Source organism: Trichoderma gamsii (genome assembly GCF_001481775.2).
Source record: "Trichoderma gamsii strain T6085 chromosome Unknown Scaffold_22.2, whole genome shotgun sequence".
Classification (NCBI taxonomy): Eukaryota; Fungi; Ascomycota; class Sordariomycetes; order Hypocreales; family Hypocreaceae; genus Trichoderma; species Trichoderma gamsii.
In genome coordinates, this window is record NW_020171359.1 from 34,250 (window position 1) to 54,069 (window position 19,820).

Genomic DNA, 19,820 nt, shown 5'->3' on the forward strand with positions numbered 1-19,820 from the left:
CTGCACGTGCAAATAATTAGGTATTTATAGCGGCCGAACGCGCTAAAGGATCTCCGGTTGGTGAGCCGACTAGCGCTGAAGTACAAACGGTGGGCTCTGTAGTTGCCGCAGCAAACCGCTGGCATGCTGCCTGGCACCTAGGCTTCTTCTAGTTTTTGGCATACGTCAAACAAATAACATTTGAATAGAAGAGCAAGGTGGCGCATTTCAAGTGTTCATGTCGTGTTTAGCATCTCGTATGGGGTATCTTTGCTAATTATTTGTAAAATACTAGAGAAAATGCACATATGTGTAACAATCTTGTAGGTACACAGCCTTTGAATAGAGGCACATCAGTCGTCTCGACGAGAACTCGGTCCAGGGCTCCGCCGTCTGTGCTCCCTGGATCGTGAACGGTGCCGCTGCCTGCTCCGATCTCTCTGTCGTCTCTCGTCTCGCCTGTTGCTTCTCCTGTCATCACGTCTGTCGTCTCTCCGATCTGGGCTTCGACTCCTATCGCGATCTCTGCGATGTCGGCGTTCAAGATCACGGCCGCGATTTCTTTCGTCTCGATCAGGACTTCGTCGCCGGTAGTCTCTATCCCGTCGCCGGTCGGGGCTCCTGCTCCTGTCTCTACTTCTGCTCCTGTGCCGTCTTCGTTCTCTTCTGTCGTCTCCATGCCGTCTTGGCCTCTCCGGTTTCGCCACATCTCTACCAGTTTCTCTCGGCGGCCCGCTGGCAGGACCAACTTGTCGCTTCGGCTCAACTTCTACGGCATTGGCTCCAGAGATATTTCTAACTGGAGGCGGCAGCCCTAGTGCTTTGGCCATTGCATCTTCCTCCGCCTCTTTGATCTTGCGCAGTTCCTCCTTTTGTTCTCGGTCTTGGCGCTCTTCCTCTGTCTCGTTGGATGATGCCGCGGTAGCATCAGACTTGGCATACCAGTTCAGATCTCTTCCCTTGGCCCATCTGCCAACGGGGGCTTTGAGACTGTGGCCGAGATAATTTTCGCGATGGCTAGAGTTGGCGACTTCGTCCCAGCTGAAGTTGACGCCACCTCTGGAGCCGGTCTTTCGGATCGTCGAGAGGAGATCCATATCGGTGCCGTCTAGACTGTGAACAGAAAAAATATGAGGTAAAAGTTACGCCGTAACTCGTGTATAGCTTTGTCGACTCGCTGCCTTGCTGGAGTCTCGGTAGTACTTGACGGTTAGGAGAGATGTGGTGGTGATAAAGATTGATGCAAAATTGACGGCACGACGCGAATTGAAGATCCACTCGCCGGCCGCTGTAATCATTACCCCACACTGCGTAGCGCTTCTTTACAGCGCCTGCCCACTAAAAGCTTCCACCAATGCTACTCTACGAGCTAGGCTCTCTTCAAGCTGACCTCTAGCCATACTCTTCTTCTCTTCAACACCAACTCACCCGCTTTCAAAATGTCAAATCCAAACGACCCCTCCCTCGACGAGATCCAATGGCGATCCCCCCAGATTGTAGCCCAGATGGGCGGCCTCCACTCCAACACAATCCTCTTCTACTTTGCCGAATCCCCCTTCTTCGAGCGCACCTCCAACAACGCCGTCATCATGGCCCAGGCAATGAACAACATGGCCATGTACCACTACATCCAGACGCGCGAGGCCTTTGAAACGCGCCTCAAGACAATGTCGGGCCTGGAGTTCATCGTGGGAGAGGAGCCTGCCGAGACGGGGCCGGGCATGGGAACGGGCGTTTGGGTCATTCGCAAGCAGACGAGGCGGAAGCGGTACCAGGATGACGACGAGATTACGGTCCATGCCTCGTTTTTTGTTGTGGGGGAGAATATCTACATGGCGCCCACTTTGGCGGACATCCTGGCAGCCAGAATTGTACGTGAAAAGACCAACAGATTCGCTCAATGCTGAGGAGAAACGCTCAAGGACAAGGAACTAACTTTACTCGCAGATGACAATATCTTCCGCAATCGCAAAAGCTCTACCAGCCGCCGAAGCAGCACGCAAATGGCGTCCATCCACAGGCCACGTCTACACACTCCCCGCAAGCCAATCTTCTACCACCCCACCCAAACCGCAAGAGGAGAAGCCCGTACTCGACGAAGCTGGCAAATCAGCATCTGCAACAGCAGCAGCAGCAAAGCACGATGCCCCTTCCATGGACAGAGTCGCCGAGGAGTCATTACTGATCCACTTACGATACGGCGGAGAATACATCGACGAAATCCCCATCACAGGAAAGCCTGGAGAATTTCACCTCTCTTCTACGGGTCGCAAGCCGGTTCTGCCTCCTCAGGGCGCTGCTGCCCCGACTGGAATCAGTGCCATGAGCGGGCCTCCGATGATAAATACAAAGTTGGACGATAAAAAGGATGGCAAGGCGGACAAGACGCCAAAGTCCGCTACGATGCCGAAGCTCAAGAGGAAGAAGAGCAAGATGAGTCCTAGCGTGACTCCTGCGGCAACCCCTGCGGCGTCATGAGAATGGAGTTCAATTTGTACATGCATCAGAAGCTTCTTGGCTATAAAAAGGATAAACGGCGGCGTTCTAGATTTTTGTTTTTGATACCCGGTTAGAGGTTGGGTCGAAATAGTCTGCAAACAGATAGATATATACAGCATAGCATCATATAAATGACTTTCATCAATCCCATCATCTTACATTGTGCATAGAAAGCTGCCCAGTGGACGTACCAGCAGCATAATATCGCTTTGAATTTATACATCTATTACTCTTGTTCATCCTAACCCATCCAACAACGCCGTTATGTAATATATACTATTCAACTTTACTCAACAACCCATCCCTTGCCCGCCAATTTCTTCTGCTTCACCTTCTGCGCCGGCAGAGGCCATCCCTGTCCTGAAGTATTCTCCGCTCTCAAATACGGGACAACCCAGCATTCTCTCGTCATGGCACCATCCGCTCCCAACGACTGCGCCTTCACCTCCTTGATTGGCTTTCCGTAACTAATCAGCGGCGTGCCCTTTGCCAGTCCGGCTAATTGCCCTCCCGTCACGTCCGTAAGAGCATGCATTCTCGTCTTGGGCTTCTTTTCCGAATCAAGTGCGCCAGAAGGTGTGGCTCGCTGGAGATAGGCGTAGACGATGTACTCGGGGCATTCCTGGATGCTGACGTGTGCGAGAGAAGAGGTGGGGTGAATGTAAACGCATGGATCTTCGCCGCTGCCTGGTCTGTGTAGAGGGATAAGAGGAACATACGGCACGTCGATGGCTCGGCGAGGCTTTCTGAACTGCTCGGGCGGGTTGGGCGCCAGATCAGCGCGGATGGCGACTTGGTCCAAGAAGCCAGCTGCAGTCATTTGCTTCAAGGCGCTGACTTGTTTTGGCGACGGGGGATCCAGCTTTTCCTGGTACTTGAGCGCCGCGAATGAAGGGATGTTTGTGCGCAGCAGGTCTGTAATTTGTTTCCGCAGCTGTTGAATCTCCTTGAGGACCTTGAAGCGGACGAAATGAGCCTCGCACCACTTTTCAGTCGGCTCATGCGCATATTCGCCCACCACCTGCAGCAATTTGATGGCATCAGACTTATCATCCAAGAAACAGAAATTCTTCTGAACTTGGTTGAACAGTCGTCGGGCATTGGCTTGGCGATCCTCGGCGATAACATCCTCCGCGGTACGGATCTCGGTGTCGTCTTTAGCAGCCAGAGCTGGAATTGCCTGAGCCTCCGAGAGGTAGACTTCCGCCGCGGATAATCCAGCTACCAGGGCAATAGTGTAGGGCAGGCAGTTGTGGAGATGTCCCACAAGCAGAATTCTCGCAAAGCGAGGTGACAAGGGGAACATGGACATTGTCGTTCCAACCTTGGTAACTTGTCCGCTAGGGGAGATGGCGGAAAGATATGTGAGTAGCTTTTCAGCTCTGGCGAGCATCTGTCGGTCAGGAGGAGTTGGGAAGGGGAAATTGACGACGTTCTGCAAGTTCATGGCTTTGAGTTTTAGCACAATGCCTTCGATGGGTGTCCGGAGTAATTCGGGATCTGAAAACTCTTGGAAGTCTCTCTCATAGACCGCCGATGAATAGAGTCGATAACAATGACCAGGTCCCGTACGTCCAGCACGACCAGACCGCTGGCTAGCGCTGGCTTTGCTAATCCAGCCAATCTCATAACTCTGGACACCACTGAGGCGGTCATAATTCCTCTCCTTTGAGCGTCCGCAGTCAAAGACGAATCGCATACCAGGAATGGTCAAACTGGTTTCTGCGACGTTGGTGGCCAATATGACCTTTCGAGTGCCTTCCGGAACGTCTTCAAATACTCTCAGCTGCTCTTTGACGGGAAGTAATGAGTAGAGGGGCAGTATCTGCATCTTGAGAGGAACGACTTCATCTTCTTCGTCAATCTTGAATTCGTCCTCTCCTTCTTCCTCATCATCAGATTCGATACCATCTATATCGTCAAAATCTTGTGTATCAACATCGCCAAATTCCAAGTCTTCGACTTCCATCGGTGCTTCAGTCGCAGATATTTGCACTTTGGGGCCTTCGGCTGACCTTGGTCCTCCAAAAGCTGCCTTTAACTTTTTGCTTAGCTGCAGTATCTCATTTCGGCCAGTTAAAAAGACCAAGAATCCACCAGGGGGCAGCTTTTTATGGCCTCTGCTAATCTTGTTGAATGCCTCTTCTACGTAATCAGGGTGAGTGCGGCGTGCGAAATGAATAGTCACCGGATGCTGACGTCCTTCGACTTCGACAACGGGCGGTGGTGTAGGGAAGAGAGTCGGATTCATGGTCATATCTTCTATCCGTAGAGTGGCAGACATGATGATGAGTTTCAAAGGCTTGATCGTGGGGTCCTCTTGTGACAGCTCGGTCCTCAGCTTAATCACTCGACTGAGCATGCCAATCAAGATATCGGTATTGACGCTTCTCTCATGGGCCTCGTCAATAACAATGGCCGAGTACTTTCGCAGAGTGATGTCCTGCGCAACTTCTTGAATCAACACACCGTCAGTCATGAACTTGATGGCTGTCTTTGCGTCAACGTTGCCTTCAAAGCGGATCTGATAAGCCACTGCGCTTGAATGATCGCCCAGCTCGTCCGCCACTCGCTTAGACATACTGACGGCAGCAACCCTACGAGGCTGAGTCACACCTATTAATCCTGGCGTTGGAGAGTCTGGAGACCCATAGCCTGCTTCGTACAAGAATTGAGGTACCTGCGTAGTCTTTCCCGAGCCGGTAGAACCGCAAATTACGACAATGTCATGGTTGTGGATTGCTTCCATGAGCCTCTGCTCTTCTGAAACAACCGGAAGCTTCATTCGGGCCTCTTGAATCTCAGGTGTTCGCACAACACCTACACTAAACACTTTCCTTGAAGATTTTTCGGTGACTTGTAATTCCATCGGTAGCGGGTCTTGTTCGGGAGCCCTGGGGACGAAGTTTTCTGGTTTAGGTATCTCCAGTACAGACGAAGCTGCGTCTACTGGTTGGTATCCTTGTGCCTCATTTATCTGCTGATGGGCCCATGCTTTGAAAGAAGATGACCTCTTGCTCTTTTGTTCTTCATCCATGACTTCGTCTTCGTTTGATTCTTCTTCGGATTCGGATTCGGATTTATCTTCTTCGGAGTCCTCGCTCGAATTATATTCAGAATCTTTGTCAGATTCGTCTTCGGAGTCCTCGCTGGCTTCGTCTTTCTCATCGCCGCTGAGCCCATTCCATTCATCGTCATCCTCTGATTCTTCTGAAGCTGGTTGTTGATCCGCGACGAGGGAAATTTTTGATTTTAGGCCTCCTCTCTTTTGTCGTTTCTGAATGACTGGTCGGCCTTCGTTATCTAGTTCGAGGGCTCGTTTGAGACCAGATCCAACAGGGATTGCCGCTGCCGCTGCCGCTGTCGCCTCCTCAGTCGGTTTAGCAGCAGCCTTTTTAGGCTCGGTTTCAATTTTCGGTGCAGGCGCAGGTGCAGGCGCAGGTTCGTCATCCGACATACTCGCATCGTTTTCGTCGTCCCTCTCATCTTCATCAACCTCTGGCCGCTGCTCAAAAATGATATTCTCTGCCGAAGATGTAGGATCAACCCCAGCTCGGTGCTCTCTCAGTGCACGAGTTAAGGCCTGCTTCTTCGTTTCACGACCTTGCCCAAGAGATCTACTGCTCGAAAAGAGACTCGTGTCAATCTTTCTTTCGGCCAGCTTCGCAAGCAGTTCTCGGTTTTCGTCTTTTCGGAGCTTGTTGTCGATATATTTCTCGAGACGCTTCGCCTTCTTGCCGCTCATCTTGACGCCATCTTGTTTCAGCTGCTCCTTCATGCGCGCCTTCTTCTCCTCCAGGTCTTTCTTCGCGGCCGGCAGGATTTCCTGGTTGGTGTCTTCGACCTCATGGCGGGCATTCTCCTGGGCCCGTTCGCGAGCCAGGACCCTGTGCTTTCTCTGTCTGGGTACGAACTTTGCCATTTTTAGGCTTGGCGATGGAGGATCCTTATAACATTATGCTCACTGCTGAGCTGCAATGGTATCGTTCAATTCGCAGCGCTATCGCCAGAATCAAGGCCGATAACCAGAAATTTTGGTGGGTCGCCGATTTTGCCGCCTTTGACCGCTAAAGTCTTGATCCGGATTGAGAGTAGTGCGGGGGCCATTCCGCGCCTTCATTTGGTCTTATGAAGCTCGTTGATAGGTACAAGTTACCCTGGATCTTAACAGCTTTTGCAACCGAAATTCAGAATGGCGACGCTAGATATAAGACAAGAGCCTTTCCCAGCACGGAGTCGATCTGCTTCTGGGCTGGTCAATGGAGTTGCCACGGAAGTGACTTTGTTAGAATTCTCCGACAAGATTATGATCACAGTCAGCCAAGAAGGGCGACTAGCTCAATGGGTACGCCAAATTCGTACATCAAATACTGAGAAAACAGACTGCTGACACAGCTACAGATTCAAGTTCCTATGATGGGAACATCTGCGGGCATCGTTGACATGGCTTTACCAAGCGGCAAGCATGGATTGCTTCCTTCCACTCATCTCGGACCAAAGACGCTGCTTGGTGGAGGAGGCGACAGCAGAGAAACGCTTGGACAGCTTTATGCTTCGCAGATTGCAAGCCACATATCCCTACGGTCTCCGGAAGAGAGGCGGACGCTGGTTTTTGGATTTGGGCTGGCAAAGGCTGAAAAGGAGCAAGAGGCCTTCTTCGATCTCTTTGAGCTGGCTCTCAAAGTGCTATGAAGGAAAGGCGACGTGAATGGGAGTCATGCTGCTACACTTTAGAGGATAATTATACATGAATGCTGTGCTTTCTTTATCGCACATTATTCGCAGCTTTTGTGTCTCTCAGTCCGATGACCAGCTAGATTCTTGAGCACACTAGGCATGAAAGCAGGATACAGCAGACCGATATCACGAACGGAGGACTACCTCATGGATGACTTGCGTACTTCAGCGAAAGAGGAAAAGTAACAGGAAGTGAAGGGAAAGAACAGACAATGAATGTTCTCTTCTAAATACAAAAATGTAATAAACGCACAATTGGCGACTCAGGTTGATAATTGTCGATAAATGCAAAATATCTGGACGAACGGGGAATCGAACCCCGGACCTTTCCCATGCGAGAGGTCATTCGGATGAATGCCGATGCTAAGGGAAAATTATACCACTAAACCATCCGCCCATGATTGGTTGAGATGCGGTGTCATATAGCAGTATATACACTCAACTCAAAGCAAGTTGCTGGACTTTGACGCAAAATATTCGATACTGAAAAGTCATTTGATATTGCCCTTCACGTATAAAGTTACGGCAGTGACTAGCCATCTAGTTATATAGGTTTGTTCTATCCGGTGATTACCATACTTCCATTCCGCTCTAACACAGAGAAACTCTTCTCCATGCCAAAGCACTCAACGTACATTATCCAAGCAGCAAAGAAAGATGGCTCACTATAGCACCAAGTTATCCATACAATGGCTTATATACTGTGTTAATGAGCGAGTCTTTCGCTCAATAAGGAGGCACTAGCATCGCGTAGACATTACAGCATATACATACTACTATTCATAAATCATGATCCAAGTCTCCAGATCTCCTTTTTATTCTCACAACAGCGGGAAGTTCAGCACAACCGCCGACGAATCCGGCACCTGAACAGTGACCTGTCCATTCTTCACAACCGCAGTCTCTCCCACAGTGACATTGTGCAAACGCACGGGCTTGCCTAACGCAAGCTCATAGTTGTAGCTCCATCCGTCAAAAGTAATGCCCGTGATGGCGTCGCTTCCATTCGCCAGCAGACGCTGAATGCCAACATGCTCCCCGTTGCGAACGCCACTCACGGCGAAAGTGTAGCTCTGGATGGAGCGTGAAGGAGGATTGGGGAGCGGTTCAAGGCCCTGGCCGTCGACGGTGGTGTTGTAGCCACGCATGTTGAGGACGGTGATGCGGGCGAGATGGCCGTTGAGCAAGGGGCTTGTGTAGTGAGCTGCGTAGGCGGCTTCGCGGGCATCGGCTAGAGGAATGTTGGTGATGCTGACGGGGAGGAGGTTTGAAGCGCCCAAGGTGGCAGAGACGGCGATGTTGCCATAGTAAGGAGCTTTGGTGCCCCTAGAGGCCAAGTCTGTCTCGACTGGCTGCCAGGCTTGGTACTGTATATTGTTCATCAGCCACGGTTGCCTTTATACAGTGCAGATGGTAGGCGTTTACTTACACGATAGTTGGTGCCCATGTGCATATGGACGCGCTTGAAGCCTACCGAAGCCGCGTACAGGTTGAAGTCGATACCCCAAAGGGCGGCTCCAAAGGTGTTGGACAAGCCTGGTCTGCCCTGGTTGTAAAGAGAGTTACACTCGCCAAAGATCAGAGGAGTGGCTTTCTGTGCTTCTGGAGTGGCGAAAATGGCATTGTACTCTGGGAGATGGCCCTGGATTGAGCTCACGGTCTTGGAGTGGTTCATCAGCGTTCCTTGCAGGGTGACGCCAGGAGAAGTGGCACCGCTGATGTAGCTGTTTTTGGTCAGCATGGCTATGTCTTTTATAATTAAGATGGGCCATGATGTAACCTACTTATGAGTTGAAAAGAGCTGGATATCCTTGTTCTTGTCAAGGCCGTCCTGGAAAGCAAGGGGTGCCTTGAGGTGATTGCCAGTGCCGGCATAAGACGGAGCCATAAACTTGGGTTCTCCAAAGAGCGATAGCGCCGGGCAGTGCTTTTGGATCTGCTTCTTGATCTCAGCCGTGCCGTTGAGCCACTGCCAAGCATATGTGCTCTCATTCCAAGTGGAAGGCCGCACAGGTCCCTGAGCCGATGTCGAGAAGAGATCAGGCTCATTGCCGTACTCCCAGGTATACAAATTTCCATGGCTGAGGGCCTTGCAGGCCAGAGGAACAGTGTCAACGAGGGTCTGCCATCCCTCCGATCTATTAGCACCGAGACCCAGATTCAAGCCGTGGGAGAATTTAACACCAGGCCAAGTGCTGTATGACTCGAAATACGAGGGGCCAATGTGAATGGTGGTTGGATAGTCAGGCGATCTGCTGGGGTCGACAATTCCAACTAGAGAAGTCTTGAGCGACGCATTGTAGAGTGCATAGTCTTGAGTGTTGCCGCCGACGCGAATGTATGGCTTGGAACCAGATAGTGCACCGAGGTTGTTGATGAGATTGTACGAGAATGTGTTTGGAGCTGATTTGTTACCTGTAGGAGAGAGGATAAGCCTCCATTGATTCACTCTGATGAGATTGGAGGCCGATAGGAAGCTTACCAGCGAAATCAGGAAACGACGCGAACTCAATTGAGTAGCTCACGAAGCCATCAAACGGCTCGCCGTTGGCGTTTGGCTGAGAAGGGACGGTGTATACATCAGCAGCCACAGACGAAGCGGCGCCGAGAAGCGCAAAGACGGTACTCTGCGTCAACATATTGAAGGTGTTACAGAGCAAAGCATCGAATTGGAAAGAGACGACGCGTCAATTGCACGGCTGCATTACATATATATAGGTTCCTGTCCCCGGACCTGTTCCGGTCGGGACCCCGATGAGCTCTTCTCAATGCTACTTTACCGGAGCTACCTTGCATACAAGCTGCATTCTCCCCGCACGATGGCAAATGCAACATAGGGCCATCCCCAGATTAGCCACTGCAGCATTTTGTCACTGGCCGGGCTCGGCACGGGGGATTGTCTCATCACCTACCTAAAAGGGAAGATGTCGAGGAGAGCTCAACTGGAGCTTCATTGGTACCACATGGACTTGCTACTGCTAGCTACCGGATAAATATCCGATTCGACAAAGTTCCAAGGTAACGAAGGGTTTGCCATGTTTATGTGAACAGTTGATTGGTCTTCTGAGAGCTATTCTAGAGCTGTTCAAGCGTTCCTGGCATGAAAAGTCGGGCAAGATGAAGCTACGTGCTCCTCGGGCCGAATTGCATCCTGTTTGCGGACAGCGTCGCAACAGCGAGATTCCGCGAATAGGGTGTCGAGCCGGGCGGAGCTAACCCCGCGATTTGTCGAGCTCGTGGCATCTTGTTTGTTTTCTCTTTCTGTTCCATTTTCTTTCCATTCGTTTCCTTGGAATTGACTTTTCAATTGATTCCTGTGAGTTGTGCAGCGGTTTCGCTTTTATACGATGAATGCAGCAGCTATGTACTACTAATATGAGTTTACGCATGCTGATATACGCTAAAGAATGTACGAGCTGTCTCCAATCTGTAAAATGTGATTCCTGGGCAGCTTGAAGCTGGCTGAGCCGAGGAGGTCGATTACATGAAAGTTTTTTTTTTCCGATTGTCTGAAAGGGCAAAATCTCACCATATGGCTGTCATGCTTAATGGACAATTCTTCGTACAAGAGGCTAGAACACAATGCTGACTACATGGATGCTGAAGCAGTGGACTTTATCTCTTCAGCGCGCCTAAAAGTGAACACGGTCTAAAACATTTCTTTTACGTCTCAGCTTTCGTCAACAACTCGCATAATAATCATTTACACTATAGGCTATTAACTATTCGATTGAATGCAATCTTTGCTTCACTGAATACAATAGCAATGTCGAATCATTTGCCGCATCTAGTAAGGTACATGTCAGTTTCGCTGATGAGCTTATGAAATACGACTCATTGCCCACCTAAAAAAGGGCAGGGCCCCGCTCAGATTCTAGGTATTAGATGCAGTATGATATCAATCGAATAAATACATATGTAGAGATAAGTATTTCATGTTATTGTATGATCAAAAAGGAAGCAAAATGCCGCATTACAGTTATTGGATATTCAATTGACACGAAGGATTCAATGGCGTCTACTAAGTTACCTGAATTGCGCGTACTGAGTACTTGTCTTGTGATAGGGCGTCCTTACAATATCAGGTACCTGGCGTGTGGCGCTACCCCAGGCCCAGGTAAGCAGTAAGCGAATGCGAGGTGGGATGAGGCTGCCAATGAGACTCGCCTGATTTGCGTCACAGGAGCGACTAAGTTTGAGGCCACGCAGGAAGCTGTAGGTTGCTATAAATTCTCTCGGCTGAGGCTCGATGAAGCTTTGAGTTCTCATCGCGATCTTTTGAGTAGCGTCGGCCGGTATCATCAACCTGCTTCATAACAAGTTCCAATCCAGCGTCTTACAGGACTTACACAGCTCAAGCTACTTATCACGCCGCTTATTAGAAGCAGCAGCTCACTAATTATCGAAAGGGAACTTGAAGAGCTGGCTCAACCTCCATAATTCAACAACATGTCTCGCTATTTCCCACACACGCCCTACGCCGAAGACCAGCCTCTCTCTCATACCATCCTCATCACCCACGTCCTCACCCGCGCCGTCACCACAGGCTCCATCATCGGCCTCGCCATCACAGGCATCCGCCAATCAATCCCAAAATGGCGACATCCCGGGCCTCTCCCCGAGCGACTCTTGCTCTCAGTCTCGCGAAGCACACTCATCACCACGGCCCTTGTGGGCGGCATCGGTATCCCGGCGCGGATGTGGGGCAGAGAGCCGATTGAGTGGCAGGATCGAAGCTGGAGATTGATGGAGAATCGGGGGCAGCTGGAAACGGACGACTGGACTTATGCTAGCATGGGAGCTGCGGTGTTGGCGACTGGCTTGATGAGAATCACAGGAGCTGGAGGGCCGGCGAAGTTGGGATATCACGGCGTGGTGGGAGCTGCGGGTCTAGGCAGCGTTGGCGGGATGATTGGGTACATGGTTTGGAGGTATGGCATCAATGGAGGCAAGTTTGTCGAAAAGGATAAAAAGGGAGAAAAAAGTATTTGAATGTCAGTCAGGGATATATGAGACGGGAGGAAATTGAGCAAAGGCCGGCGTGCTTTGTAATACCAGAATTTGTAACAGTATCTTAACTCGCAAGCTCATCTGAAAGCACATCTAAGTGCACTTAATAATATTAACATAAAAATGAATCTCCAAAAACACACTTCTATAGTCTTGCCCGCGGCTCTTCGAGCTCTTCAATCTTCTGGTACTGGTAGAAATGATCCAGACACTGTGGATTCAACAGCGTTCCGCTTGGCTTGATCGTCTTTCCGGAGATGATGCTCTTGACTGGCAACTCGACCTTTTTGCCATTAACAGTGACCTAAAAGTGAACAGTTCGTCAGTCTCTCATTGGAAAGCAAGTGAATTATAACAAGAGAATAGGGAAGGATCACCACTTACCGGAATCTCTGGAATCTCAAACACATATTTGGGCACATGCCTCTTGGTCAACTCCTTCGCAATCGTCTCCTTCACCTTCAACACAAACTTTCTATCCAGCTTCCGCCCTCCCTTCATCAGCAGAAACAGCACAACGCTCTCGTCCATATCCTGCGGCCGTCTCTGTCCCACGCACAAGCTCTCAGCAATCTCCTGCGGGAAACATCTCTCCAGCACGGCATAAATATCCGCGCTGCCAAACCGCACGCCGCTTGGGTTCAGCACGCCATCAGATCGGCCCAGTAAGAGTACCGCCCCCGTCTTTGGATGTACGACGCAAAAGTCGCCCTGGGCCCAGGCACCGGCGTAGCGCTCAAAGTAGGCGGCGCGATATTTCGGTCCCGGGGCTGGGCCGGGGCCGTCGTTCCAGAGATATATTGGCATGTTGGGGAAGGCTGCCGTGGCGACGAGATCGCCGGAACTGCCTGGAGGGAGGGGAGTGCCTGCGCTGCCTTCGGGGAGATCGTGGTCGTAGGTGGCGATGGGGACGCCGAGACTGCCGTTCATGCAGCCGCCGACGTAGAGGGGATCGAGAGGGTTTTCCTGGATAAAGCAGCCGGCCTGTTTATATCATATGATTATTAGTATATCCCAGGAACCCGCTTCTTCTCGTATATATATGGTTTAGGTCAGCCATCGAGGAGGATATAAGACTCACAATATCTGTCCCGCCCGAGATGTTGGCCAGCTGCACCTTTGCCGGAAACGCCGTGTCATAAAACCACTCAAACATCTGATCTGGACACACCATGCCCGTCGTCGTCACCGACAGCAAGTTTGACAAGTCAAACTCCTCCCTTGGTGCGATGCCGCTCTTCATGAGCTCGCCCATCCACCGCGGACTTATCCCCATCATCGTCGCTTTCTGCTCTTCGGCAATCCGCAGCAGCACCTTTGCGTCGGGCGTCAATGGAGATCCATCATAAGCAACACAACGTCCGCCGAAAAACGTGTACACGATACTAGACTGGTACATGATCCAGCCGGTGGTGGTGTACTGCAGACCTGTATCCGAGGGCCCAATGCCCCTGTGGACGTGGATTTCCTTCATCATGGACAGAAGCAGCGGGCCAACGCCGTGGACGAGAGCCTTGGGCGTGCCTGTTGTGCCGGAGGAGTAGACGATGAGAGACGGATCCTGGAAGTCAACGCGGACCGGAGGCGGAGATGGCTTGTTGGCACCGGCCTGGACGAAGTCTTCGAACCGCTCTGTCTTGGAGATGGCCTTTGTATCGTAGGGTTTGACAAAGCGCTGGATGATGACAAACGACTGCAGCTGGTCGCATTCAGACATGCCGTTGATCATTCCTTGGATGTTGTTTCTCAGATCAATGGTCTTGCCGTTGTACAGGGCACCATCATCAAAGAAGACAAACTGTGCATTGAGTCAAAGAGAATTAGCCTCATCTCACATCTCATATTCCGTCTCATCTCACGACGTCTCACTTACCTTTGGATTCACCTGCACCGCCCTCTGCAGCAGCCCGCCAACGCCCATATCCGTCGAGCTGCTGCTAAATATGCCTCCCAGCCACGTCGTCGCCAGATACACCACGTACGTCCTCAGCGAATGGCCGCCGACAATCACCACGCGGTCGCCCTTCTTCAGGCCTCTCTCCTTCAGTGCTGTCGCCAGCACCGCGACCTCTTTGCGAAGCTCCCGCCATGTTACGTGCCGCACTTCTGTGTTTCCTTCTCGCACCTCTGTGAACGCAATCTTGGCATCTTCTTTGTTCAGCGTGTTGCGCGCCTCAGTAGACGGCGATGAAGTGTCTCGGGTATAGAGAGCGTTTTCGGCCCAGTTGAGACGCACGCCTTCGAACCATCGGGGCAGCTCGGTGAGGGGAATTGACTCGTCGACTACTCGAGTATAGGCGCCTTCGTGGATGATGGGGTGGAATTCCCAAAGGTGCTGGTAGAAGTCGCTGCGGTGATTACATGACCAGTTGTAGAGCTCTTTGAAGGACTAATTATTTGATGTTAGCCTCAATACGAGCACATATGCAGCAGGCTATGAGCTCAAAAGTCTGGCTCACCTGCATGTTTAAATTGAACTTCTTGTTCGCCTGCTGCATAAATCGCCACATGACGGTGCTCTTGCGGTCCGGATGCTCCCACAGCTTCCGTGGCATTTTGTCGAAACTCGTGCTAGCCATTGTGCCGTATCGTCGCAGTAATTTTCCTTATGAAACGTATTATGGGTATCTGATAAATAATACTCAAAACACCCAATTCTACCAAGCTTCTTAAGTCTTTTGTTGAGAACCCAAACCTCGTGATTGAAATGCCGAGACGCCTTGCTGTCCACACTCAACGCCAAAGTCCGGGATCTTGTCCTACATATGCGCGGCAAATGGGCCGAGGCACATTTGTCAGTTTATATGGCTGGGTCCTCCACTGCTTTTCGATCCTCCTCACCTCCCTGCCGTCGGTTATCTGCCTATGAGTTTATCCATTCTTGATGATTGGCCCCTGTTCCCCATGATCCATTTGCCGGATCCCACCCACCATTAAGCCGACCAAACAGCGAGCGTCTGCAAGGGAGAGATAACGCCATCTTGCGAACATCGGACTTTTTTTATCCAGCGCGAGATGTTAGTGCTACACAAACAAAAGTTTCGGCCCATTACGGCCCTTGGCTAATTTGCAATAAGTGGTTGGAAATGGGAACCGCGGCATAGAGGCGCTTCTGGGGTTCCAGTAGAGCGGGACTAAGCCGAACTATACAGCGGGTAAGCATCTTATTCCCACAGAGAGTCGCACAGTCTTAGCCTAAGAGGGGCAGTTAACGACATTGAATACTGGAGAACAGCAAATAGAGCCTGCTTAGTGCATCAGATGACACCGAATCTGGGGTATCCAGATCCAGGCACTGTTGAGTACCCGATTTAGGAAACGGCCTCCAGACTGCGATACCGGAAATCCGGACATTGAGGTGATATGCACAGTTTGAGACAAACTTTAATATGTGCCTGGAATCAATGGATCGACTATCGTGTTGAGAGTCTTCGCTCAGTCTTCTGGTGTAATGAAGATGTCATTCCCTTGAAGCATTTGGCCTCCCCGCACTAAATCCATCGGCAATCGGAAACTTGAGCGTTTTATGGATAAGCGGTCTTTGTAAACAGTCAATGCCTTGACTATGTATGCCTTTGCAAGATTGTCTATTTGTATCTGTGAAACCGAGTTAGCTGATGTATTTTCTCGGCTCAATCAAGTTTACACACATATGGCCTAAGTGAAGTCTAAGACTTTTTCTTAGCTGGCGTCATTTCATGTCAAGCGTGCTACGATCACAAGACAAAGATGCTGGAGGGGGAAAGAGAAAAGGGTTACAAAGAAAGATCGTGTTTAAAACTAGCTCAAAAATAAATAGAAAATCTGGTACTAAAGTGACAATCTGGTGGTAAGGAAACAATCTGAAGACAAAGAGCAAATCTGGGGGTAAAGAGAAAATCCGGAGACAAAGAGCAAATCTGTAATGAGCAAACTTGGTGATAAAGAGCAAATCTGGTGAAAGAGCAAATCTGGTGAAAGAGCAAATCTGGTGAAAGAGCAAATCTGGTGAAAGAGCAATCTGGTGGTAAAGAGAAAACCTGGAGACAAAGAGCAAATTTGTAATGAGCGAGTATGGTGATAAAGAGCAAAAAACTGTTGAAAGAGCAAAACTGATGATAAAGATAATATGGTGAAAAAGAGGAAATCTGGTGAAAGGGGGGAAGTCTGGTGATAGGGATAGGGAGGACATCTGGTAATAGAGGATATTTGGAGATGAATGACCAGATAGTTTGTGAAAAATACCAATTGCCGCATCCTAAACCAACTCGGGCCAATGGATTCTCATGTATAGCAACGTTGTTTAGAATCGCTCAAAACCCTCCAAGGTAACCTCGCTCAGGATGAGTTCACCATCAGAACTATTCTGTCGCTGGTGGTTCTTCTCAATCTTCAGCAACTTGTACGCCACAATTGTGTCCTCATCCTTCTTCCATTGGTGCGCCGAGCTGCCGCTCTGATTCCGATCAGTCCATCTGGTGGGGTCGACTATGCCGTATCTAAAGCGAAGCTCCGTGACCTCTGATTTCGTATCTCGGAAGACGATTTTGCCCTTGGCAAATTTCAGCCCAGTTATCATGTAAACTGGGTTTTCGCGACTCAAGAGGCCCAGTGATGACCGTGTAGGCTCATTCACATACTGGTCGACTGTGGGATTTGCCAATCGAGCCATAATCTCCGTTTGTCTGGGGGCATGTTGGAATTCTTTCGTTACAAGAATACTTGCTTCAAGATCAAATCTGGTGTATTTCTCTTTCTTGACAGACATCATCGACATTCCACTGGAAAAGTGCTCCTAGCAACGTGCCCAGAAATAAGGAGTGGCTTGGTCTGGAAACCACGAGAAGAGCCGATTGCGTTCAAGCTTCTCTTCTATCGGAGGATAGAATGCATCCAGCTTCAAGTTGTCGGGGGTGGTGAGCACTTCGTTCGGGCGGCAAGGATTGGCAATGATGGCTCCAATCTGGATGTTCTCGGTGTGCTCGGGCGCCATGTTAGGCGGGAACGGCATCCATGCCAGTCTCCCAGGCAGTCCCCCAGCCATCTTGTGCAGACGGATGGGCTACTAGACGAGAGGATGGAAGATAGGATGGCCGTAGATTCGAAGGTGAGAAGATGGATGAGATGGTGAGGGGATAGATGAGTGAAGAACAACTGAATTGCCTGAAGAGTGAGATTCAATGCAGATATTCGCTCATAATGCTATCGAGGAAAACAGAATGGAAGGGGAAAACTCGAACTTTTATACTTTTGGATTCAGCGCTGTCGCTACCTTGCCATATGAGCATCTTGCAGAGAATAGCATGAACAGCCACGGCACACATCTTTTGTTCAGGAGAACAAACAAGTGGAAGAATAAACGAGGCGTGAATAATACAAATTCATGTTTTTCTTGGCATTCTCCTCGTTCATCATTCGCTCAGACTCTTACACATCGTTCCAGGATTGTGGCTAGGCCGCGGTTCAATATGCAGTAAGGCTAAAGGAACTTGAAGCTGTTGAAAGAACAAAGCTGCACACCAAAATGCACGGTTTTTGGAACAAAGAATAGAGCGACATTGTGTCATTAATACAGCAGCATACACAATGGGAACGATAAAACCCACCATAGACCATACATGAACGAATAAAGCGCAAACGATATGAATGACTCTCGACACTGAAAATGATTGTACTGCTGCGCATGTTGCTTGCGATCCAGTTCTATTCATGGATGCAGATACTGGGATGCTTCACGATACATATTAGTGCTATACGCCTTTGTTGTCTGATGATCCAAAATAGTGAAAGATTTACTAGACATCCGAAGCGGCAATGATCAGTGCTAATGACTCCAAGATATGTGCATACCATAACACGTAGAAGATTTGTGGACTGGACCTTTAGACACGGTGATTTTCTTTGTCAAGCTATGTTCAAAGCCAATAGAAGCCGCGTATACAAAGCAATTTCCTCTCACTGTCAAAATGAGTTGCCATCAAAAGAACATTTGAGCTCCGTATCTGTCCAGTGTTTAGATATAGGTGGCACGCTGCATGTCACAAGTACACTTTGAGGATTTTAAACTCACAAAGATCTTGGCGGAGGATCTTTTACAAATAGCATCAACGGAAAACTTTGGGAGCGAGAAGGGCATGCATAGGCATGAAAGATTGACAAACGCGAGATCAAAACCATACAGCGTCATTGCAGCTGTATGACTCCATGCATAGTAAAATAAGCGATAATTGACTAGATAATGATGATGCCAGCTCGAGAGCCCTTGTAAAGTCTTAGCCAGCGATGCTGGCTCTAAAGAGCCGCTGCCATTGTAGTCTCAATTGCCACCACACATGACCCATCAAATTCGCCCTCGTAATTATTAGCAGCAGGGATATATATCGTGGCTTCCTTTCAGCATCAAAACCAGCGATGTTTTTTTGAGGCTCATTTTCACATATGACGTAAATAAAATGCTTGTGAGACACTGTTCTTATTAGTGCCTCTCTAATGGAACTTCTTAAGCCAGTAACCTCTCCCTTCATGCATGTCTCAGTCTCGAGCCGTCTTTACTTGTGCATCTCATGATCGACGCAAATGATGATTGACATATAAGCGCCAGATTAGTAATCTTAAACATGCTAAATCCAGGCCTAGATAGCTATATCAGTCACACGTCTATATCCCTAAAGCAATGGTCTATCAGACAGTCGTCGCGGTTTGAGGCGAAGGATCGAATTGGAATACCGTGGTCCGAAAACCTGGTCCTTGGCCTACTTGTGTCTCAGTTCTCCATACAGACGCAGCTGAGCAAATATGATATATATGGAGTAACATATAATCGGCGTAAAATTGATTCTTAGCTTCTACAGATATAAAAACGCCCTGATTCCTCCTGTTCCAAGAAAATCTGGCAAGCCAATCTCCCAACACAGACTTTCATCTTATTCAAGCCCTGTATCTGTCTATAACCTCCAAAACATGAAGTTCTCCAGTTTCCTCTCCTACCTCGCTCTCGGCGTCTCTGCCGCTACTGCAGCTCCCGCTGTCCAAATCGACATCGACCGCCGGGCCAATCTTCCCGGCCTCAACGCAGTACAGACCAAATACGCCAACGCCATCATCGCAAAAGCCAAAGCAGAAGGTGTCGGCGCACATGGCTGCCAGGCGGCTATCGCGACTGCCATGGTCGAGGTTCGTTCAGCCAGATACACACTTATTCTTCGTATTAGCGCTCATTATTCGCTAATTATACGCGATCAATATAGTCTAGCATCATCATGTACGCCAACAATGGAGTCCCCGAATCTCTCAAATACCCCCACGATCGCGTTGGTTCCGACCATGATCGCATAGGTCTCTTCCAACAGCCCGCTTCCATCTACAAGAACATCAAATGTGACATGGACGCCGCCTGCTCTGCCGGTCAGTTCTATACGGAAATGAAGAAAATCTCAGGCTGGAAAAACATGGCGATTGGCACGCTTGCTCAGAAGGTTCAGCGTTCTGCTTACCCAGACCGCTATGCTAAGCAGGTCGGTTTGGCAACTAATGTCTGCAAGGCTGGTGGTTTGTGAATCAATTCAAGACAAAGAACTTTCGCGTGGATTTAGCTGTACATCTGTTTCTTTGGAAAG

At 49.6% G+C, this 19,820-nt stretch overlaps 8 protein-coding genes across 8 annotated transcripts; 3 read left to right on the top strand and 5 right to left on the bottom strand.

The window, feature by feature from the left end:
* Nucleotides 1-207: 207 nt before the first annotated feature.
* TGAM01_v206438 (hypothetical protein) lies at nucleotides 208-1,076 on the bottom strand (the record flags this gene model as incomplete). Its single annotated transcript, XM_018801794.1, has 3 exons — nucleotides 208-252; nucleotides 311-663; nucleotides 725-1,076. The coding sequence occupies 3 exons, from the start codon at nucleotides 1,074-1,076 to the stop codon at nucleotides 208-210; spliced, it is 750 nt and encodes a 249-aa protein (XP_018665109.1).
* Nucleotides 1,077-2,764: 1,688 nt separating this feature from the next.
* TGAM01_v206440 (hypothetical protein) lies at nucleotides 2,765-6,400 on the bottom strand (the record flags this gene model as incomplete). Its single annotated transcript, XM_018801792.1, has 1 exon — nucleotides 2,765-6,400. One exon carries the CDS (start codon nucleotides 6,398-6,400, stop codon nucleotides 2,765-2,767), a length of 3,636 nt encoding a protein of 1,211 aa, XP_018665107.1.
* Nucleotides 6,401-6,670: 270 nt separating this feature from the next.
* Nucleotides 6,671-7,170, top strand: TGAM01_v206439 (hypothetical protein; the record flags this gene model as incomplete). The annotated part of the gene is made up of 2 exons (XM_018801791.1): nucleotides 6,671-6,823; nucleotides 6,880-7,170. The coding sequence occupies 2 exons, from the start codon at nucleotides 6,671-6,673 to the stop codon at nucleotides 7,168-7,170; spliced, it is 444 nt and encodes a 147-aa protein (XP_018665106.1).
* An 866-nt stretch (nucleotides 7,171-8,036) lies between these two features.
* Nucleotides 8,037-9,854, bottom strand: TGAM01_v206441 (beta-glucuronidase; the record flags this gene model as incomplete). Its single annotated transcript, XM_018801790.1, has 4 exons — nucleotides 8,037-8,582; nucleotides 8,645-8,939; nucleotides 9,000-9,630; nucleotides 9,698-9,854. 4 exons carry the CDS (start codon nucleotides 9,852-9,854, stop codon nucleotides 8,037-8,039), a joined length of 1,629 nt encoding a protein of 542 aa, XP_018665105.1.
* Nucleotides 9,855-11,664: 1,810 nt separating this feature from the next.
* On the top strand, nucleotides 11,665-12,207 carry TGAM01_v206443 (hypothetical protein; the record flags this gene model as incomplete). The annotated part of the gene is made up of 1 exon (XM_018801789.1): nucleotides 11,665-12,207. One exon carries the CDS (start codon nucleotides 11,665-11,667, stop codon nucleotides 12,205-12,207), a length of 543 nt encoding a protein of 180 aa, XP_018665104.1.
* A 163-nt stretch (nucleotides 12,208-12,370) lies between these two features.
* Nucleotides 12,371-14,804, bottom strand: TGAM01_v206442 (acetoacetate-CoA ligase; the record flags this gene model as incomplete). The annotated part of the gene is made up of 5 exons (XM_018801788.2): nucleotides 12,371-12,529; nucleotides 12,610-13,209; nucleotides 13,307-14,023; nucleotides 14,099-14,614; nucleotides 14,685-14,804. The coding sequence occupies 5 exons, from the start codon at nucleotides 14,802-14,804 to the stop codon at nucleotides 12,371-12,373; spliced, it is 2,112 nt and encodes a 703-aa protein (XP_018665103.2).
* Nucleotides 14,805-16,507: 1,703 nt separating this feature from the next.
* TGAM01_v206444 (hypothetical protein) lies at nucleotides 16,508-17,197 on the bottom strand (the record flags this gene model as incomplete). The annotated part of the gene is made up of 2 exons (XM_018801787.1): nucleotides 16,508-16,985; nucleotides 17,043-17,197. The coding sequence occupies 2 exons, from the start codon at nucleotides 17,195-17,197 to the stop codon at nucleotides 16,508-16,510; spliced, it is 633 nt and encodes a 210-aa protein (XP_018665102.1).
* Nucleotides 17,198-19,164: 1,967 nt separating this feature from the next.
* Nucleotides 19,165-19,760, top strand: TGAM01_v206445 (hypothetical protein; the record flags this gene model as incomplete). The annotated part of the gene is made up of 2 exons (XM_018801786.1): nucleotides 19,165-19,377; nucleotides 19,452-19,760. The coding sequence occupies 2 exons, from the start codon at nucleotides 19,165-19,167 to the stop codon at nucleotides 19,758-19,760; spliced, it is 522 nt and encodes a 173-aa protein (XP_018665101.1).
* Between the last annotated feature and the right edge of the window lie 60 nt (nucleotides 19,761-19,820).